Source organism: Phoca vitulina, unplaced genomic scaffold (assembly GCF_004348235.1).
Source record: "Phoca vitulina isolate PV1807 unplaced genomic scaffold, GSC_HSeal_1.0 scaffold1, whole genome shotgun sequence".
NCBI lineage: Eukaryota > Metazoa > Chordata > Mammalia > Carnivora > Phocidae > Phoca > Phoca vitulina.
The window spans coordinates 65638905-65661174 of NW_022589704.1; the positions used below are offsets into that span (position 1 = coordinate 65638905).

General features: G+C 33.4%; 1 protein-coding gene across 7 annotated transcripts in view; it reads left to right on the forward strand.

The window, feature by feature from the left end:
• Nucleotides 1–22270, forward strand: part of SCN3A (sodium voltage-gated channel alpha subunit 3) — a 115662-nt gene that overhangs the window by 66335 nt on the left and 27057 nt on the right. For 3 of the 7 annotated variants that reach the window (XM_032409178.1, XM_032409185.1, XM_032409186.1), the window contains 6 exons: nucleotides 5412–5759; nucleotides 6803–6935; nucleotides 8479–8717; nucleotides 15791–15964; nucleotides 16919–17275; nucleotides 18755–19225. In XM_032409178.1, coding sequence (XP_032265069.1) covers nucleotides 5412–5759; nucleotides 6803–6935; nucleotides 8479–8717; nucleotides 15791–15964; nucleotides 16919–17275; nucleotides 18755–19225 — 1722 coding nt within the window. Of the gene's footprint in view, nucleotides 1–5411; nucleotides 5760–6802; nucleotides 6936–8478; nucleotides 8718–15790; nucleotides 15965–16918; nucleotides 17276–18754; nucleotides 19226–22270 lie in introns of those variants that run through there. The other 4 variants (XM_032409193.1, XM_032409199.1, XM_032409205.1 and 1 more) reach the window with 4 other exon arrangements.

Genomic DNA, 22270 nt, shown 5'->3' on the forward strand with positions numbered 1-22270 from the left:
TATCAGACTTCTCTCTTCAGTGAGAGTTTGCAATCTCTTGTTTACCTTTTTCATTTTGAGACCTCAAATGAACTTATTATCTTTGGATATGGGTATCTGCCTTTATTATCTGAGGTTGTAATTGCCACATATGCATGAATTTTGAAAAGAAATGTCTCTGGATTTTGCCTTGATCTTTTGATATGTGAACCATGCTGTCGTAAGTCTCCATTATGCTGACATGGTGTCATGCTATGAGACATTAGAATGAAATGATGACCTAAATGCTCTTGGAAGAGACCTAAATTGAAGACAGTCTATTTTTGCTCTGACTTAATGCCAACTACACAGTTCTTCAGCATATTTTCAAGTCAAAGAGGGAAAGTAGTTTTAACTCTGTTTGTTAATACATTTTATGGGTTGCATAATGTAAAGAGTAAATAATTATGAAATCTGTGATAAGTACACTTATGACTTTGAACACTATTTGGTTCCAAAAGAATTTCATGTGCCATGAATTATTAACTCTCTAAGCATATTAATCTGGGTCAGAATTATACCCTAAAAATAATGCTTTGAGGGACACTACATAAATAAGATAAAGCAAAAAACTATATATCTACCAAGAGGTATGATATCCTTCTTATAAAGAACAAAAACTTCTTTAAAAATTGGAGTGATAAGCACAAATTCAGCATAGTGTTTAGCTCTTGGTTGGGAAGAAAGAGCATATGCAAGTTATCAATGGGTGTTTATCATTTGTATTGAATATGTAAATAAAATTTAAAAAATAAATAAACTCCATATTAATAACTTGAATTCTCATATTAGGAAAAAATAGATGTGCACACATGAGAAGTTAAAAGATAAAAACCATTTTCTTCCAGATAATGCCAATATCAAGAGATCTAATTATTATCTTGCATAAAACAAATATAAAGTATGGTTTAAATAAGTACCACACGTTTGGGATTAACTGGAAGCTCTACTGGGCAAGTTAGTTTCTCTGACCAGATTCTTTTGGCTTAAACTGTTACCTTGATATTTTAGCATTATTAGGACTATTAGGAGTCATTAGGATTAGGCGTATTTGACACTATACCATAATGACTGACGTCACAGAAGCTTGTGTTCATATCTCAACTCCCAAGTGAGTACTGTTACCCTACTCAAGTGACTTGTATTTTTGTAAGATTTCTGTAAAAGGGGGGCGCCTGGGTGGCTCAGTTGTTAAGTGTCTGCCTTCGGCTCAGGTCATGATCCCGGGGTCCTGGGATCAAGCCCCGCATCGGGCTCCCTCCTCAGTGGGAAGCCTGCTTCTTCCTCTCCCACTCCCCCTGCTTGTGTTCCCTCTCTCACTGTGTCTCTGTCAAATAAATAAATAAAATCTTTAAAAAAATAAAAATAAATAAAAAAAATAAAAGATTTCTGTAAAAGGGGGTAATAATGTCTACCTTAAAGATTTGTGAGAGATTAAGCAATATATAGAAACCTTATGTGACAAAGAGTAAAGCTCTTATTAAGTTAAAATTGGTGAATGATTCCAAATGAGGGAAACTAAAAACTTCTGAGTAGTTGCAATTATCACATAGGTGTATGCACAGTAGCAATATTTACATGAGCATATTTATATGTTTTTGAAAACAGTATTGTTTCCATCATTGTTTCATCACTGTGCTCAAATAGAAACTGGATTCAGCCAATCAACGAATATTTATTGACCACCTACTATGTGGCAGAAATAGTTCTAGAAAATGAAAATACTTTGTGACATCATGGAAATTTATACTAAAGAAGAAGCCAGACAATAAATAAGATAAATAAGTTACAGACTATGTTAGAAGGTGATAAGTGCTGTGGGAAAAAATAAGCAAATCACAAAAAGGGGATCAGGAGCACTAAGTGGATGTAAAAATTTTAAATAGAGTGGTTTGGGAAGTCCTCACTGTAAAGGAGACATTTAAGCAAAGATTTTTCAGGAGGCAAAGGAAGAGACTATCTCATTGAAGAGCATCCCAGACTCACGGAAGAGCCAAGTGTAAGGCCTGCCACGGCAGTATGCCTGGAATGCTCAAGGAGCAGCTGGGAGGCCTGTGGTGAGTGAACCACAGAGAGGCAAGAGCAGAAAGAAATTAGGTGGCAGCCAGAGTTTTAGCACTAAAAACAGAATCAGTATATACATATGTTACATGTAGTTCATTTTATAGTATTTGTAGATAGATAGTAGGTAGGTAGATAAATGGACAGACAGATGGGAGATATTTCAAAAGTAAAAGAAAGATCCTATTAACACTGATATATACAAATCCCAGTAAAAACAGGCAGGGAGCATAACATAACTCATAAGCAAAAATATACCAGAAGCTGTTTACAATTTCTGGTTGTATAAATAAAAAAGGGCTCTGTGATAGTAAAGAGAATCAGCGAAGGTAGTAGGAATAGGAAGCAGAAGATGGACATGGCATGAGTTCAAAACAAATTTATCTTCTGAAAATGTGAGGGCAGGGAAGCCACCAATTATGGGTACCCTGCCCTCTACTAACATAAATTTTTAAATGTTATTTTACATTTATTACATTATTTTATCTTCAAATAGATAAATCATGTTCATAGTACAACATGAAAAGGTACTTAAGGGTGTACAATGGGAAGTGAATCCCCTCCAAAGATTTTAGCTATGTTGTTTGGACACACCGAGACAATTTCTTTTAAACCAGGTTTGTTGCTATAACCAAGTATAGTTGTTGATTTATTGAAAACACTGATAGGTACATACAGTTAACTTGAAATGCTATTGAGTATTTCCAATACTCACTTTACATGTTTCCATGAGAACATCTTTATATTCTCTGCATCATCTTCTATCTGGACTTTTCCCAATTGACTTCAAGTTCAATCCCTACCTGCAGGATTGTGTTTTACAGACCTAATTTCTTCTATTTTCCCTTTTGTTAACAAAAATTATAAGAGAGAAAGTTCATATTTACCTTCCTGGAACAAGGCAAAAAAATAAAGATACCTGGGATTCATGTTTTGTCATGCCTGAAGCAAAGAAAAATGGCCTTTCGGTCCTTAAAGCATAAAAGCTTGTTTTCCTTAGAGAAAGGGCTGCCACAGCTGTGGGTATTCCCTCTACTTTGCTGCATCTTCTAGTGTGTTATTTTTGGTTTATCTTCTCTGAATACTATTTTTGTTATCTTCTTTTTCAGTCTCTGTTGCTTTGAAAGCTGTGCTCACACCCATTATTATACTTTCCAAAGAGTGAATAGAAGTTTCAAATAAAAGTCAAAATTCTGGAATGCTTTTGAAAACACCCCAACATAAAAACATTCAAATTAAAGGCATGTACCAGATACCTTATATACATGCACACATACCATATACTCTCAACCAATATAGTACAGACTGATTTTCAGTTTCCAAAGACAGTCGCTGAACATAGGTATACTAAGATGATTACATTGAACCATCCTAGGGATTAATGCAAGAGAAAGAGTATTCTTCTAGTACCTGCATTAGAATCACCTGGAATGTGTGTTGAATATTCAGATTCCAGAGTCCTATTCCCTACTTACTGAATCCCAAGTCAAATAAAAAACAAAACAAAACAAAACAAAACCTGGGACCTAAAAATACACACTAAAGTTTTGAAACACAAGTCTGATAATGACCAGTATTATATTGATAATTAAAATTGAGTCTAAGGAAATTAAAACATTAACATTGTTTATTACTGGGGGTTGAGTTTAAGTCTTCACGATATCTGATTTCTTGATCACTTTGATTAACTAGAAAATCAGTCTAGCTACTGTCTGACATTGGGTAGCCAACTGTGTGCAAACTAAGTGTCAAAAAAGCACAGTCTTGGGTTGGACAAGCTGGATAGTCTAACTATGTCCAAAGCAACAGTACATTTCTTAATGAATACTATCTTTCCAGAACATCACTATGACAGAGGGCAACACGATTATTCTGGTGCTTTGCAATCTGGGAAAAGCCATAAAAATAAAGCTAAAAATGGGGCCTAAGAAAATGAGCATGACCTAATTAGGCAGAGGATCCAAAAATAAATTTGATGGAGTCTGCCTTTCCTATGTTTTTTCCCACTAAAATTATTTTATTTGGCTTTATACTTAAGTTTGGAAGAAGAATGGAAAGGTACAGGAATGTTTACTGTGGCCATATGGATATGTATGCATATGTGTGTGTACATATATATACATATATAGGTATATATACATATATACATGCACGTATATATATATATAAAACCCTGGCTATGAAGACAGGTGGGGGAGGTCACAAGAGTCCAAGCAGGGGGGAGCAATGGGGAATGTCATTGTTAACAATGAGGAGAGTAAACAAAGATTCCACAGACTGAATAGAGATGGTTTTGAAAACTATGACCAAGGCTAGAATAGACATATTTGGTGCTGCTAGTTTAAAATTCATTCAAAAGGTGAAAGAATGGATTTCATGCTAAATCTTCATTTTCTAGTACCAGAAACCATTTACTCAATTTATTTGTGAACACATGTAATAAAAAAGTTTTGAATCATCCAGTTACTTTTAATAAAATTAAAGTGAGATCAAAAGAATAAGCTGTCTTCTACATCACCCTCCTCGGTAAAGTCATGTACATATGTCTTGCTTTTTTAATCTAGTGTTGAATTTTAAGTAATAATAGCAATTTATATGGCACTTTAGGAAGTCTCTCTGTTGTGTTTGTTTTGACATGTATTCTCTTAAGGTGAATCACTAGTAGCTATTTGGGAAACTATTAGCAAATTTGGAAGACAGCATCATAGGTAAGTTTCGTGACTTTTATTCCCACGTGGACAGAGATAAACAGATCCAGAAAAAGAGTACACTAATTTCCTTTTAGAATTCAAAAGAAGAGAACAGAGAGATAATAGTTTTGTTTTTAAGTCATTATCTAGAAGTAACGTATTTGGTACAGATATTTTAAATTTGAGCCAACAATCTCTCTTGAGCCATAATTTATTTTCCAAGTTGCATGCCCTTCAGATCATAGCATTTCAGAGTAAAAGCCATCTACTATTTGTTTAACCACCACTTGCTCCAAAAAGAATTATTTGTCCTTTCTAGCATCACATTCCACACCTATAACATTATGATAACAAAATCCACCTCACAGTATTGGAGTTAAGATCAAATGAAATGGTTGTGCACTTAGCAAATTGCAAATTAGGATTCTTAATCAGAAAAAAACACTCTTTATACTTAAATTTGCACTGTGGTCTTTAATAAAAATATCAAAACGTACGTGTTATCTATAAACTTGATTACCTGTATTTAAGAGCAAGAGTATTCTAATCCAAATGCAAACAGATTCTGCAATATTAAGACTTCTGTTAAGTAACTGTGTTTCCCCGCCCCCCCAATTCCTTTCTTCCTTGCTCTCTCCTCAGTCTCTGTTAAGTATCCGTGGCTCCCTGTTTTCCCCACGACGCAATAGCAAAACAAGCATTTTCAGCTTCAGAGGTCGAGCAAAGGACGTTGGTTCTGAAAATGACTTTGCTGATGATGAGCACAGTACATTTGAAGACAGCGAGAGCAGGAGAGACTCATTGTTTGTGCCGCACAGACACGGAGAGCGACGCAACAGTAACGTTAGTCAGGCCAGTATGTCATCCAGGATGGTGCCAGGGCTTCCAGCAAATGGGAAGATGCACAGCACTGTGGATTGCAATGGTGTGGTTTCCTTGGTGGGTGGACCGTCAGCTCTAACCTCACCTACTGGACAACTTCCGCCAGAGGTGATAATAGATAAGTTAGCTACTACTGACATTATACACCAATTTGAAATAATCGAAGCCTGGGCAGTTTAGCCTGTTACACCATCCTGCTTCCCCAAAATGAAATGCCTCAGAAATAATATATGATTTATTGAATGAAAAATAATAAATCTTTAGAACCAATTGAATTGTTTGGGACCATGAGCTTTCAAATGCCTTAGAGTTTTTAGAGTCCGAGAGAAAACATATCTGCAAATTCAATAGACCTACCAACATAAAATAATGGGCACTGTGACAACCAAATTGTTATTATAAATGTGTGCTCTCACAGAATTATATAATTTTTTATTCAAATTCTGGAAATTTAATATACTTAAAATTAAGTATTATCATGACCAATATATTGATAATATATATTGATATATTGATAATAGGCAGTTTCCATACATGTATCGGTATTACAGGGATGCTAAAATGTTTTGATGTGTATTAAAATGACTCTAAAATGTTTTGATTTCTTATAGGATGGCATATAGAAATAATGAAAGAAATCTCAGGAAAGCACACACATTTCATTGTACATCTGTGTTTGTGCATGGAAAAAAACTGGCCCATATACGTCAATATTGTCAATACAGCTTCAAAGAAAACAATTCAGCTTCACAACATTATAATCCTATTATTTTGGGGGGAGAAGACTGATCTGATTATTAATCATTGAGATAAGCTGAAAATAATCTCCATTTGAGTGAAATGAAACAATATATGACTTTAGCATGCTTATGAAAATTTCTCTGAAAATTCCAACAGGTTAATTAAAACATTCCTGCAACAAAATTGCCCTATACAGCTGCATCTAACTGGTGAATTCTTGTTAAACACTATCACCTGTGATAATTTTTTTAAAAAGTGTTTGTAATTTAATAATAAACTCAGTATTTTATTATTACTTGAAAGTTATTACCTGGAAAAACTGCATGTAGCATGACTGTCCAAAGAAATGCTATGTGGTGTTGTATTATTCATTGAAAGGGTGGTTTGAACCATCAGTATTTGGTTTGCAGGGCACCACCACTGAAACGGAAGTCAGAAAGAGAAGGCTAAGTTCTTACCAGATTTCAATGGAGATGCTGGAGGATTCCTCTGGAAGGCAAAGAGCCGTGAGCATAGCTAGCATCCTGACCAACACAATGGAGGGTAAGAAGCAGGACATGAGATAGTCAGCTTTACAAGATGATATGCTTTGTGGGACTATTTCTTCTCATAAAATTACCAAAGTCAATTACCCAAGATCAGAACTGTCTAAGTAGATGATATATAAAATACAGTACTATCACACTGGTTACAAAAACTAATACTGTTCCTTTTCTTTTTAACTCCTTATCTTGTCTGCAGAGTGATATTTCCCCCCTCCATGTTATGTCAGTGAATTTTTATCATTATCTTACATTATCCCTAAACAATTAGAATATACACTTCCCTTCTTAAGTCTTGGTATGTAAAAGCACAAGGAAACATCTCTTTCAAGCTTTAGTCTGTTCTCCAGGCAGGGAGGCAGTGATGTGGCTGGGGGAGGCATGTGAATGAACTGAACAAATGAAAACCTGTGTTCAACACTGACCCTAAGAAAAGATCTCTTCTCCATCTTCCACACACACAGAAACCCTTACATTACTCCAAAGGAGAGCTTACACAAATGCTTGCTGATTTTGACCCATGGGAACGGACAGCAACTAATACTCCCCTATTCATTCATTAAATAATTCTCCACTTCATGAAGTTTGGAGGGATATTACATTAGTTCTGTAATTTTGTAAGTCTTACATAAGTAGATTTAACACGAGTAACATGTGTTCTTTAGAAAATATCAGATATATTTTGTATCTTGTCCTGTTGGCGTGTATGATATCTGAACAGTCACATAATAACTACAACAGGTTTCACCCATTAAAATTACTAGCAACTTTGAAAAATATTTTATGTTAAAATTCTGAAAGATATGAGTAAACATGAATAACATAAGTAGATATGGGTTTGAATCTATACCAAAAAGGACATACTACATTCTCATTGTGTGCAAGATTAATGCTAATGTGGAGACATCAGAAGACAGAATTGGTCGCACACATTAATAAGGATCATAGCTTTAGACAGTGTTCTTAAATAGATACTTTCAAAAGAAATAATAAGTGTCTGATACATTTAATATTTCTGTAAAGCTTATTTAAAAATTGTTTTGGCTCATTTGGTTAAGCATCTGCTTTCAGCTCAGGTCATGATCTCAGGATCCTGGGATCTAGCCCAGCATCCAGCTCCCTGCTCAGCAGGGAGTCTGCTTCTCCCTCTCTCCGCTCATGCTCTGTCTCTCTCAAACAAATAAATAAAATCTAAAAAAATAAATAAGATAAAATAAAAATTGTTTTGATAAAAAGAATATTGCAATATAATCAATAATTACCTAGTTATTAGGTAATAAAGTTAGTTAATTCGAAGCAAAATATTAAATGAAGGTGTTTATTTTCTACATTTAATTAAAGGAGAAAGATGTTTATATGAAATTTTTAATGAATATTTTGTGAAAATATTTAATGGGATTGTCTTCTCAAGTTTGTTAAGCTAAGTAATATGAACTTCCATCCCCAGGTAGAAGCATTGATTGTATAAAATAATGTATAATCTATAGCAACAATAATTCATTTTTATTGTTATTTACTACTCTCCCTTTTTATTATTCCCCTAGAACTTGAAGAATCTAGACAGAAATGTCCACCATGCTGGTACAGATTTGCCAATGTGTTTTTGATCTGGGACTGCTGTGATGCATGGTTAAAAGTAAAGCATCTTGTGAATTTAATTGTTATGGATCCATTTGTTGATCTTGCCATCACTATTTGCATTGTCTTAAATACCCTCTTTATGGCCATGGAGCACTACCCAATGACTGGTCAATTCAGTAGTGTACTGACTGTAGGAAACTTGGTAAGTTCATTTCAAGTTTACTTATTTCCTTTGGTAGGGGCGGGAGATATAGACCAAAGAAAAAATCCATTTGTGCTGTGTAGGCAATAAGATCTAAAATTCAACTGGTATGAATGCTGATTGCTCAGACCAATGTCCTTACTAATTGACCATTGTGTCTTACCAGTTGTAGGCTCATTAAAATTTTTACTGTCGTTCTTGCTGAAATATAGGTCCAGAAAAACCATAATATCTAATTCTGGTTCCACAAAAATACAGTTTTAATATACACAGCCTCTGAAGAAATCATGTCGATTAAAGGAAATATATAAAGATTTATTTCTGTATAAAAGAGAACATAGTTGTTTCAAATTGAATTACCTAATAAAATGCTTCAGTAGTATTCACACAAGAGAAGAAATAGTTGGTGAAATGGCATTTGTAAAATTTAGCCATACTTTTGGTTCAAATTATTTGAGCAGACATCTGTGTATGTGTATGCTGACATGTACATTTCCTCCTTTATATGAGAAAATTGAAATGTATAAACAAGTAAAAAAAGGATTAATCAAGAGAGCTTCCTTTTTGGCACAAGACGGAAACAAACTCAAACTAGCTTAAGGGGAAAATAAAAAAAAATTGACTCCTAGAATGGAAAGAAAAAGATGAACTACCAAACCATATAAAGGGTAATTTTGCAGTTGGGCTTCAGGAAATGCTTTAACCAAGAGCTTGGATGTAGGCCAAATCACTTCATCCTTTGTCTCTGGGTCAGGAAACATGCTCAGCCATAGCTCACTGGTTTTACATCTTGTAACCTCTACACTGGAAAAAAACTGTATCTCTTTTTCAGTTCTAGTTCAAAGACTCACGATAGGACTCTTGTTTGGCATAGCTTAAGTCAGATGCTCACCTCTGGTTTAATCAGAGGCAGAAGGTGGAGCCATGTGAAAACATGACAGACCTGAGGAATCAAACAGGTGGAGGAGCAATTCCTAACAGAAGTTGAAAAGGGAATACTTGGCAGACAATTACATAAATGTCTACCCCATAAGTAACCTCAACTTTACTCCATTATTTGACTTAGTAGAACACCTACCAGATTCTTGAGATTTTCTTCATCTTTGGCACCTATAAATGGATTTTTTTTTTTAATGATTGTTCCTTGATCTTTCCAATCACTCCTTCTTTTCTGGACTTCTTATGTCTACAAAGGCTATGTTTTCCACTCAATGTTTCTATGTACTCAACAACTATAGGAATTATCTACTCTTGTGGTATAAGCTGTGCCCTGGTCCTATATTTCCAACTGTTACAGAACGTTAAGGATAACTTTAAACATAATATGTGACAGCTGAAAGATCATCTTTCTCACAGCTTATTGAAATTCCTAACTATCTCAGTTCAGTCTTATGTTACTTCTAGTAGTAGCCTCCCAGCTTCAAAGAGCCTTCCAACTTCAAAAATAGAAATCTAATAGCCATTTTTACTTACTTTTCCTTTATTTTTTATATATAAGCTGATAAGAAGATCCATTATTTCATCTTTCAAGGTACCTCTTTTTTAATCTTACAACTATGATTAAAATAATATTTTTAACACTCTGCACTCAGTATGTTTGCACTTTGGTAAAGTATCTATCATCTGTATTTATGGTTCAACAGTCTTATCTGATTTTCAAGACTCCCCATCTGATCCTATCCTTCCTATATGATCTTATTGTCCATAATCAGCCACTATTGGCCCATCAGAACAGCCATGTCACCGTACCACACAAACACCACGTTTATACAATTACATATGGGAAAATATTTCACTATTTTCTACATTCACATCTAGAGTGTTCTGACTCAAATCACTTCATCTCAATTCTTCATATTCTTCAAGGTTATGTCCCATTTTTCCTTTGTATTTCCTATAGTGATTACATGGTTGTAGTTCATTAAATAACCAACTGGTTGTTTCCTACCCAAATGGGCTGTTTAAAGTAGCATGTTTTCATGAAAGAATATGGGCTTTGGAGTTGGGTGGAACTGGGTTTGGCCTCGTTGCCACTGCTTACTAATAATGTAGCATCTGGACAAGTCTGATAAAAAATCTGAGTCCTTGTTTTCTATTTAGACACGAATATAATGATAACCATCTCCCGGAGTTGTTGTGAAGGCCGAATGAGGAAATATGAAAACAATACTGAGCCTGGCATCTAGCATGTGCTCAATAAACAATTTCCTTCCTCTAATCTATGTTATTAACCTTTCTCTGAAATACTGATGGAAAATAGTTCTGCTCTAGCTCCTGTATTTTTCCCAAGATACTGAACAGTCGGGGAAGTTGAAGAGTTGGGAAGAAATTTTGGAAATTTGCCAGAGTGAAGCAGGAAATTCAGGTTTTATAGAATTCCAATGTTGAAGCACTAGAGTTTGGAAGCACAGGATAAGAGAGGTTGGATTATAGGATGATCAAATGGAAAAGCACTAGACTAAAGCACCAAATCTGGGTTCAAGTCCAAAAGTCCATGCTAAATAACTGGGTGCTCTCGAAAAAGCCATTTAAATATTTAGGTCTGTTTTCTAATGAGTAGAATGTATTAAACTAGATGATTTTTCATGTCCCTTCCAGTTCCAAAATTCTGTAACTTAATGTGTAGCAATGGAGATAATGAGGTACAGAAGTAGGGTGGAAGACTGATGACTGACAGATTGTGGTAAAACCATTGGTAAGCTGAGGTTAGCAATGGGAATACAAGGCTCATCAAGATAGAGAGTGCACATGATAGGAAACAGACCTGAGTTAACTATTTCTAACCATAAGAGTAGGAAAATGTGTAAACTATTTCTATTAGCTGAGAGCTCCTGTTAATAATAATATCATACGTATAAGGTATTTCATAGTTTCCCATATATCTTATTTTATACCCATAATAAGCTTTATAATATTTATGTATAGAAAATTATATATGTTTATATGTAAATAATATGTAAAAAAATCAATATATAGACAGACAGATAGACAGAGAGAGAGAGAAAGAGAAAAAGAAAAAGAGAGGAAGAGGAAGAGGGAGAGAATATATTTCTTATCATGGGTACTTAGCTGACTTTGGACTATACTATACACCATGGATGGTTGCATTGCATATTTTGTGGAGTTTATAGTTTGCTCATTTAAATAAATTTCGTTTCTATGGAGTAGTTATTACTATTCAAATGATTACATAATACCTTATAAATAGGACATCTAGGTTTGGGTTGAATTGTTAACAAAGGAACATCCTGTAAAAGACTTCTGGAAATTTCAGGTTTACTTAGATCAATGTGCCCCATTTGTATCCTGTTTCTGGAGCACACAAAAATTACATCATTTCTCTACTAATTGGATTGACTGATCAAATTTGAGTATCAGAAGACCTCAAGTATCTGTTGAGTTTCTCTGAGATGCTCTTTTTTGTTTTTGTTTTAACCATTATAAAACCCATGCACCCACCTTAGAGATTTTATAAGCAAGAAATCTTCCATCAATCATAGTAGGTTAGACAACCTCTCTATCACACAAACATTCCCAACTAACTGGTAACTCTTTCTTCAGGGAATACAGATAGAGGTTTGTAGCTCCTACACTGATTACTTTTCTTACTATAACTCTCATTGTAACCAGTGATTAAGAGTCCATGATATCCCCTTATTCTGCTGGACCCTGAAGGGAATTCAGAATATGGTACCTGTACTAAGGATCTTATAGGTCATTTGCAAATAAAAGCCTAAAGAAACACAATTAGGGAAATTATTTCAATTAAATGGTGTGGTATAGGGTATGAATTTAAAATCTCAGGAAAGGGACATGATAACTCTTTGAAGGAAAAAAAATAACTCTTGTTTATTGACGGATAAAACACTTAGGAGCCGAATCCTAAAATTCACCTGGAGGCATCTTGCATCAATGAAAGAGTGCTATCCATCCATCTAACTCCTTTCCTACTATCATATAAAGCTATCTTGTCTCCAAACTAACAATTTATAATGAGGATCTTGTGTAATAATTGTGTGTACACCAACTGCTAAAAAAATTTGGTAGGCAATACAATGTCGACAGAAATCCAAGAATTTTAGATGCAGACCTTAGGAGTCATCTCAATGAATATCCTCATTTGACAGATGAGAGAAAAGAACACCATAAGTGTTAAATTATTTCCCATGATTTTTCTTTAAGTATATTTCAATTTCACCTTCCCCACCCAATCAACAACAACAACAACAAAAAATATTTAAAGATGTGTATCCAAAAGGCATGGGAATAATAAAACTAAAACCATTAAAACAAGAAGCTAATAATAATACAGCAAAAGTAGACTACAGTTACATCAAATTCACTACAAAAAAAAAAAAAATAGAACATCATCCATCTGGGCAAGTAGAGGTTCTGTAGAGCAAACTGACCAATATTCAGCCTTTAGAATGAACATTTCTCCTTTTAATGTCCATCAACAGAACTTTCCTAAGTAAATACTCATTAGGAAAACCTTCCCATTCCTGAAATAAGACCTTATTCCTCAACAATTGATCATCCTAAGTGTTGTGCCCCCCAAAACAACTCAAAATGCTCCAAATTTCTTTATTCTTGGTCCAGACTCCCAGGCTGATTCTCATCTCCATCCTTAGCACTTACACTTTTGCTATTTATCACGTGTCATCATGTACAATCGGTTAGGAACTTTTCACTGAACTTATCTCCTCACTAAAGAAGCTGGCTTAGGAAGCCTATAAATTCATTGTCCATAAGAAATTTATCAGCCTAAATGAACTAGGTTTATGCAGTCTCAGGTTTGTGTATCTTAATTACTACTATATTTTCAAAGACCAGCAAAATGTCTTCCATTTAGGTGTTCAGCAGTTTTTTCCTAAATGAATGAGTGGCTACAGAAGCATATAACCCAAAGTTTCAAAAGACAAAAAGCTTCTTCAAGAAAACAAGATAGAATTAGGCTAAGTCCAAACAATAAACATTTGATATGTTTTTTATTGTCTTGAATCTTAAAAATTCTTTGTGTTATAGAAAACTCAAAGGCAGCTGAATGTATGTTTATAAACCACACATTAGCACTTTTTATAAACCACACATGGGATTTACATAATCTGATACAAATCCAGAAGTTGCCAATTCTTTTTGTTCTTAGAATTTTTGATGGAATTTAAAAATCATGTAAACAAAGGCATTAAATCAGTATGCTGGACTGACTTTTGCTAGAATGAGAAGGAATTTTTAAAAACTTGTAATCACTGACATTGCAGTTTAAACTAGACTAAAATGTACCAAAAAACAATACCAATGATTTTTAGGATCTAAATTGAAAATATTTAAAGATATAAATAAATATAATTTTAAATGCAAATTATAATTAAAATATTATTTTTAAAAAGGAGTTTCATGTTGGGATTACATTTTAGATGAAAGAATGTACATTTAAGGCATAGGTTTTTATAATGCAGGAGATCTGGTCATTTCAGAAGAGCTGAAAAGATCACCCTATGATATTTCTGTAGAAAGGAATATTTAGAGATTTACCTGGATAGTTTCTACCTTGGTTTAATTCAGGTTGCTAATTCAAACAGCTGCTTCTGAGACTTAGAATAAGAAATAAAATTTCTTTAAATCAGAATTTATTTTAAATTCACCAGGGAAAAAAATCCTATGGTGAGTCATTCTATAAAATAAAAAAGAAATAATTTTCAGTGTGTATTCCACCATATATCCAGATTTTCATGCACTAGGATTACTTGAAAAACATTTTATTTCTACTTGAGTGAATGAATGATGAACTGAAGTTAAACTTTTTTTTTTCTGGGATGGGTATTTCCCTAAGGTCTTTCTGTATTTATGAAAATAATATGTTACTGCATTTATTTCTTTTTTAAGTTTATGTATTTGAGAGAGAGAGAGAGAGAGCGCGCGCGTGGGGGAAGGGGTAGAGGGAGAGAAATCCTCAAGCCGACTCCCTGCTGAGCTAGGAGCCGGAAGGGGAGGGTTCTGCCTCTCCCAGGACCCTGAGATCATGACGTGAGCTGTCGGGTGCTTAACTGACTGAACCACCCAGACGCCCCTATGTTAGCTGCATTTATACATTTTTAAGAGTAGATAATGATTTCTTTTAATTAACATGATATTTTAGGAAATTTAAATAACTTTGATACCGTTATTTTGACAGAGTTCCTTCAAGGTAAAGGCTGATTTACCTTGTAAATGGTAAGCTTGACTTTATAGTTATAAAATGCAGCTTTTACTTATTGTTAATTAGGATATTTGCTTTAAAAGATTTTTTGCAAGAGTAATTTCATAACTCTTCATGCCCCTGGGTCTCTTAGCCTGTGGTTCTGAGTTAAAAAACAAATTTTGAATTTGTTTCATTTTATTTCTATTGTCAAACACATTCATCCAACCATTCAAATAATTTATTAATTTTAATTATGGGTGTATGCATACTGAGAATGTTCTCCTGCTGCTTTCAATTAAATCTGCAGCTCCTTGCTCTATCAATCCATTAACCTTAATTCTGAGGCATGCATCCAGAGAATATTATCATAAAACATTTGTGGCAAACTCACTCTTATTTCAGGAATATTTATAAAATTACAGAAATAAGATGGTGTCCCTTTAAAAACCCACAAAGATCAAGAATAAAATATGGTTTTTAACAAATTTAAAATAAATTTAGAGTAACTTCAATTAACATGTAGATTCATTCCTAATGCAATAATACTTAAAACCAAAATTCACTGTGATTATGGGAGAAGGCTGGTGTACCAAAAAGGGCAGTAATTCAGTGGTTACTACTCACTATGAGATTTATTTTTTTTTATTTTATTTATTTATGTGAATGAGGAAATGTTTTAAAATCAGATTTTCTTGGAATATCAAACAGATTTGTTAAATAAAACAAATCCACTTAAAATACTCTCCTGGAAAAAAATGTTAAACTTATATCAGTTTGTCACATTTCTCCATTTTACATGTTAAATGTTTTTACTCAGGACTATTTAATATTCTTTACAGATTCTTGCAGTGTCAAAAGTTTTTCAGTGTTTGTGATCTCTATTTTACTTTAGGTCTTCACTGGGATCTTCACAGCAGAAATGGTTCTCAAGATCATTGCCATGGATCCATATTATTATTTCCAAGAAGGCTGGAATATATTTGATGGAATTATTGTCAGCCTTAGTTTGATGGAGCTTGGCCTGGCAAATGTGGAGGGATTGTCTGTACTGAGATCATTCAGACTGGTATCTACTTAGATTATGTTTATATTCTATCAGTGGCATAAAATTTATTTCGAAAATGAATCAATGTGTATCTTACATTTACTATTAATATTTTAAATCTACACCAATACACATGATACTCTTAAGAAGATATATAAACATTCTTTTTAAAGCTAAGTGTGACTATTTTCTAAGAATGATAAAGATGGTTGAAACACTTCATAATGATTAGCTATCTAGGGCATATTTAAAAACACACATGTGCCTCAGATTAGGTTTTAAATTCACTCAAAAATTTTTTTTGCTTCAACTCTATAAAGAAATGCAAATAACAATTTTAGGCCTCAATTAACCTTAGCTTTTTTCAACCTTACTTACATTAGTGGGAACTACTTTAAAGGAACATGTAGGGAAATATTTGATACCATTAGTATTTTAAACAACGGTCTAACAAACTTTTTTAAATTTGGCAAAAAAATTTATTTAAAAATATATAAAATTTTATTGGAAATTAAGTAAAATGTATATTTTTTCAAATTGAAATGAAGCCTTTATGTACATTATTTTTATCAAATTGTTATTTTAGTTTTATTTTATATATATTAAAATATGTAAGTCATACTTTTAATATTTTTTACTCTAAAATATAGTCTGAGGGTGACATTAGTTTGCTAAAATCAATTCAATTTAAATGTCTCTAATCAAAATATTAATTTGTTTTCAGGGATATATCTATTGATGAATCAGGAATGTTTTATTTATCCTGACCTATTTTATTTTTATTTTTGCATTTAATGATTTGATTTATAATTTGTGTATTATTAACTATTTTTTTATTTGAATTTTAGTATGGTTTGAGATTTTATATCCCTCAGAGGTAGGTCTACATTATGGTATAATAATAAAACAATGTCTAACTAACTTCCAAAATTATACTGTGATTACTACTGAAAGTATCTTTTCACTTAATTACAGCTTCGAGTTTTCAAGTTGGCAAAATCCTGGCCCACACTGAATATGCTGATAAAGATCATTGGCAATTCTGTGGGGGCTTTAGGTAACCTCACCTTGGTGTTGGCCATCATTGTCTTCATTTTTGCTGTGGTCGGCATGCAGCTCTTTGGTAAGAGCTACAAAGAATGTGTCTGCAAGATCTCCAGTGACTGCCAACTCCCACGCTGGCACATGAATGACTTCTTCCACTCCTTCCTGATTGTGTTCCGCGTGCTGTGTGGAGAGTGGATAGAGACCATGTGGGACTGTATGGAGGTCGCAGGCCAAACCATGTGCCTTATTGTTTTCATGTTGGTCATGGTCATTGGAAACCTTGTGGTACGTATATATTACAAATGCTCATAATTAAGAACAAGATCAGACAGTAGGTAGGAAGGTTGCCTGATGCAATAAATAGCTCTGGTTTTATCATCAATAATGCAGACTTAAATCCCAGCACTAGCACTCTGAGCTTGGGCAAGTTACTTAACTTCTCTGAGTCTGAAGTTTCCCAACTATGAACGTTGAATAACAAAGCTGAAATCTTATGGTTGGTGTGAGGATTAACTGAAGTGTATTTGTGAAAGTTTGGGAGCAAAAATATTAGTTTTTCTTTGTTTTTTGAGGAAATGTTTTTATGAAGAGTAATTTTATCCCCGTATTACCGTTATGGCCTGAATTATTTTTTATCCTATTATTACTTGGAGAAGAAAATGATCTCCAGTAAATCTAAAAATATATAACTGTCTATTCTATATTGAAACTGCTCTTTACACATTCGTAGTTCATGTTGGCTTACTCAGAACCATAAGCTTCATTTTACCAAATTTTGAAGATCAATTTCAATAAATTTTAGGGTACTATATTGTAGCTATGTATTGTAATTATTCAAATGACTTGGAAGGGGACAAAATATATCCTTCTCTGAATTTGCTTTTTAAAAGAAAATAAATTATTGCAGTTTAAGTTATTCACATGTATGGACACTGACCAGATTTAAGAAGCTTACTTTTAGTTCTGACTTAAAAGCACTAATGTATAAGCACAATTTGTATATTTATGTGTTTTAATGCTTACGTTTCTCAATTATGTGTGTACGTAGTGGTCTTCGTGCCATCAAACTTAACCTTTCCTTTGAGGTACATTTCAAGTAAGACTGATTTAAAGAATGTTTGTGGGATAACTGTAGACAGGTATTTTTTCAGAATAGTGAATTAGGAAGCTCTAGATTCTGACCAAAATCTGATACAGAAATAAGGAAACAAACTAGGGCTCTTGCTTTGATGGGAAATGTGTTAACCTTACATAATTTGCATTTAGAAATTTCGGCTGTTATAAATTTGTGGCCACTGGACAAAGGAATTTATGTTAAAAGTATACTGTTTTAACACATTATCGCCAGGCTATCAAATAAATAAATTCATTATTTATACACATGAAGCTAGACAATTCTCTAGACAAACTGATAACATGAAGTAAAATGACTAGAATTTTTTTTCTCATTGGCCAAAACCATCAAAATGGGATTTTTGTCTCTCACTGGCAACCCTGAGTAGACAATTTAAGTCTTAGAAGTTCTGGTTTCCTGTTGTCCTTCTTGGTATGAAAGAACAGGCATTTGTTTTATCATATTGCCCTTATAGCAGGTAGAAGGTGTCAGGTCCTTTAAATAGTGTGTGATTAAGACACATGTCTGAAATACAGTAAGCATTCAAGAAGCATTTGTTGAATTAATTTTAGCAAAGATCTATGAGTACCCTGTTTATTATTTTATGTATACTTCATATTAATATAGCAAATTTTCTTTTTTTCGTTTAGGTTCTGAACCTCTTTCTGGCCTTATTGTTGAGCTCATTTAGCTCAGACAATCTTGCTGCTACAGATGATGATAATGAAATGAACAATCTCCAGATTGCAGTAGGAAGGATGCAAAAGGGAATTGATTATGTGAAAAATAAGATACGGGAGTGTTTCAGAAAAACCTTTTTTAGAAAGCCAAAAGTTATAGAGATCCATGAAGGCAACAAAATAGACAGCTGCATATCCAATAATACTGGAATAGAAATAAGCAAAGAACTTAATTATCTTAAAGATGGGAACGGAACCACCAGTGGTGTAGGTACCGGAAGCAGTGTTGAAAAATATGTAATCGATGAAAATGATTATATGTCATTCATAAACAACCCCAGCCTCACTGTAACAGTGCCAATTGCTGTTGGAGAATCTGACTTTGAAAACTTAAATACTGAAGAGTTTAGCAGTGAGTCAGAACTAGAAGAAAGCAAAGAGGTAAGAATGCTTTCAAAGTTTTTGTTGCATTTCCTATGATAACCATCCATTATGGTTATTTAGTATTTTTATTGTGTTTATATGCATTATTAAAAAGTATATTGAAAGTCATATATACATGGCAGTGTTGGAAAATTATGAGGTATTTTTTATTGGGAAATCCATTCATAGAAATTCCAATTTTCCAAAGGAAATCATCATTCTGAATAATTTGTATATTCATCTTCTTGATAGTTTGAAAATCTGGCTAAAAATGTGGGCTGCCAAAAAATAAACCATATTTAATACATTCTGTTCTATACACTGCATTATGCTCTTTAGACATATCAGCAAACCATATTTTATTGATCGTTGTGAAAGTGTCTTCTCTTTACTGTCTATGTTAGGTTTTGCTCTGATTTTTTAATGTGAAACTTTTATGTAGTTTTTGTTCACCTCTGAAAGTTTTACTGACTATGATAGAGTGTTATTCATTTATGAAAGTGTTACACATATTTGGAATGTGCAAGTAGCACTGATTACATTTTGCCCAGTCAAGGATGAGCAAATCCACAGTGTTCCAGATTAACTTGAAAATGCTAAAACCTACTTAGAAAAGCTCCACTTGAGGATTACAGTTAAGAGGTAAAAGTTGAAAAGCTGCTCTTACTTATATTACTAGTTGTTCAAAATAAAACGAAGAAGAAATGGAATTGCTCTTACTGTATGATTAGAATTCACAGAATCCCATAATAGCAGCTTAATATATTAATTCTGCAATTCTGCATTATGAACAGGATTAAAATTTTCTACTATTACTTATTTTTGGACTTCTAATATACCAGTGGGAAGTAAGTCTAGCACAGAGTTATGAAAGTTTAGCTTGAGGGTATGATATTAGCACCACAGGAATCAGACCGATGATGTCTGATTTTGTGAGCATATTTTAAAAATTTCTCTTTTTAAGAATGGTATCCATAGAATTTGTATAAGTAATAAGTAGTTGACAATGTCATAACTCATAGCTCTTGATCCTTTCTTTCTGGCATTTCAGTGCTACTGAGATATAATAGTAAATTTGAAATATTTTTTAAAGGTAAAAACATACACAAAATGAGATATAATATTCTTGGAATTCCACTCAAAGTCCACTTAGTGAGCTCAAATCTAGTTTACATATTGCTCACTCTGATAAAATAAAAATTCAATCTAATTTTATTTTTCATCAACTAACATAGATTTATTTAAGAAAAAACATCAACTAATTAATGAGCAATTATTGAGCAGTTTTTGTGAACTCAGTACTCTGCTGGATACTAAGAGTAAGAAAGAGTTAAAGGAGAGCTCTATAATATAACTCCCTTTGGCAATCTCACCATCTTTGAGGAAGCTGACACTAATTCTCAAAAATCATTAAAGACCTATGAAAAAGTTTTATCCTGCCAGACTGAATATAAAAATTATAGGTATTAAGAACAGCAAGAACACAGAAAGTTGCTAAATGGAAGAGATAAAATTAAAACAGGCCTCCAAGTTTGGGTCAAATGAATGATCAAAAAGTCAAAGCAAAACCCTACCGAAGGAAAGCCACAGTTGAGAATGAGCTTGGTATCAAGGTGCAGCAGTGGAACAATCAGCATGAACAAAGTACTGGTTGAGAAGATAGTGGAAAATTTGTTTGGGTGAGTCAGGTATTTTCAGATTGTAAAGTCTCTGAAGTAAGTAGAAAAATTTAGAATGGCCTGCATAGTCAATACAGAGCTATTTATTCTGAAGCAGGGGAAAGCCAAAAAGAAAGTGATGTTTTAGGAAAGTTTATTTGATATCAATGAGTAAAACAGTTTAGAGTGAGGGATGAAGGGGTTTATCTTGAGGAATGTGGTAGCAATCATTTGACAGCAATGAGGTGATGAAATTCTGGGCTAAGGTAATATGTATGGGCACTGAGACCTTCTGGCAATTTGACAAACTAGTGAAGACTAGGAAATTGGAAAAACGGTAAGTCCACTCTCTGAAATGGCCTTTTTAGGAAGGGTACTAGGTTTAAGTGGGAAAAGGGAAGAATTCAATTGGAATATATTGAATTAGAAGTGACAGTGTTGGGGGTGCAAGGCTGGGTGAGAAATCAGGGTTTAAAAACAGATTGGATAATTATCTGATTTCTTGAAAATAGAGGAGCTTACCAAAGAAGTAATTACAAAGAGAAAATAAGGGAGGATTAGGAACAAGACTAGCCTGGGATCAAGAAGAGGTAGAAAAACCAAAGAGGTACAGAAATTTTGTTACATTAATATCATAGGTTTTATCACATTGGATTTATGGAAATTAAATATCTTAGTTACTTTCTACCAAAAAGTTGGTTTCCAGAATATTTCAAAAACTCTATAATGCCTACAGATATTTCAAATGACTGCTTAGAAAAATACCACCTCATTGTCATGCCTTTTTAATGGCTAGAAAATCATAAATTTGGTATACGGAGACACAATGTCTAGAAAACATTTTATCATCTGAACAAAAATTCCTTTTTGGGTGACTCTTTCTATAATCATTCTATCCTCTTCCAAGCTAAATTTTGGATTCATGGAATCCAAGTATAGAGTGTAATGAAATTGTTTAAAATGTACAGATATATTAGTGTGAAAATTTATCAAACTAAATATAAAATTAAATACTTTTATAAAGCTAGGATAAAATTTCAAATTACTTCACATGGCAGAAATGAATTCAACAATAAATTTTATATGGATGATTTTTAAAATTAGTACCAAAAAAAAAAAAAACCCTGAAAAAGTTAATAGGGCAATTCTCATATATGCTCACACAGAGATAAAAAGTACAATGTTTTTAAAAATAAAAAGCAAAAAATCAGCACGTTCTAACATTATACAGTAGGCTTAGATAAATTCCAGGAAAGGTCAGTTTTAACCTGAAATTTCTGAAAACTGCTGGCACTGAACATAGGTCATGTTTCAGATGCATATTTATGTTGGCTGGGTTATTCTTTTTTAATAACTATTGCACACACACGTATACACACAAATGAAAAATAACATAGCCATAAAG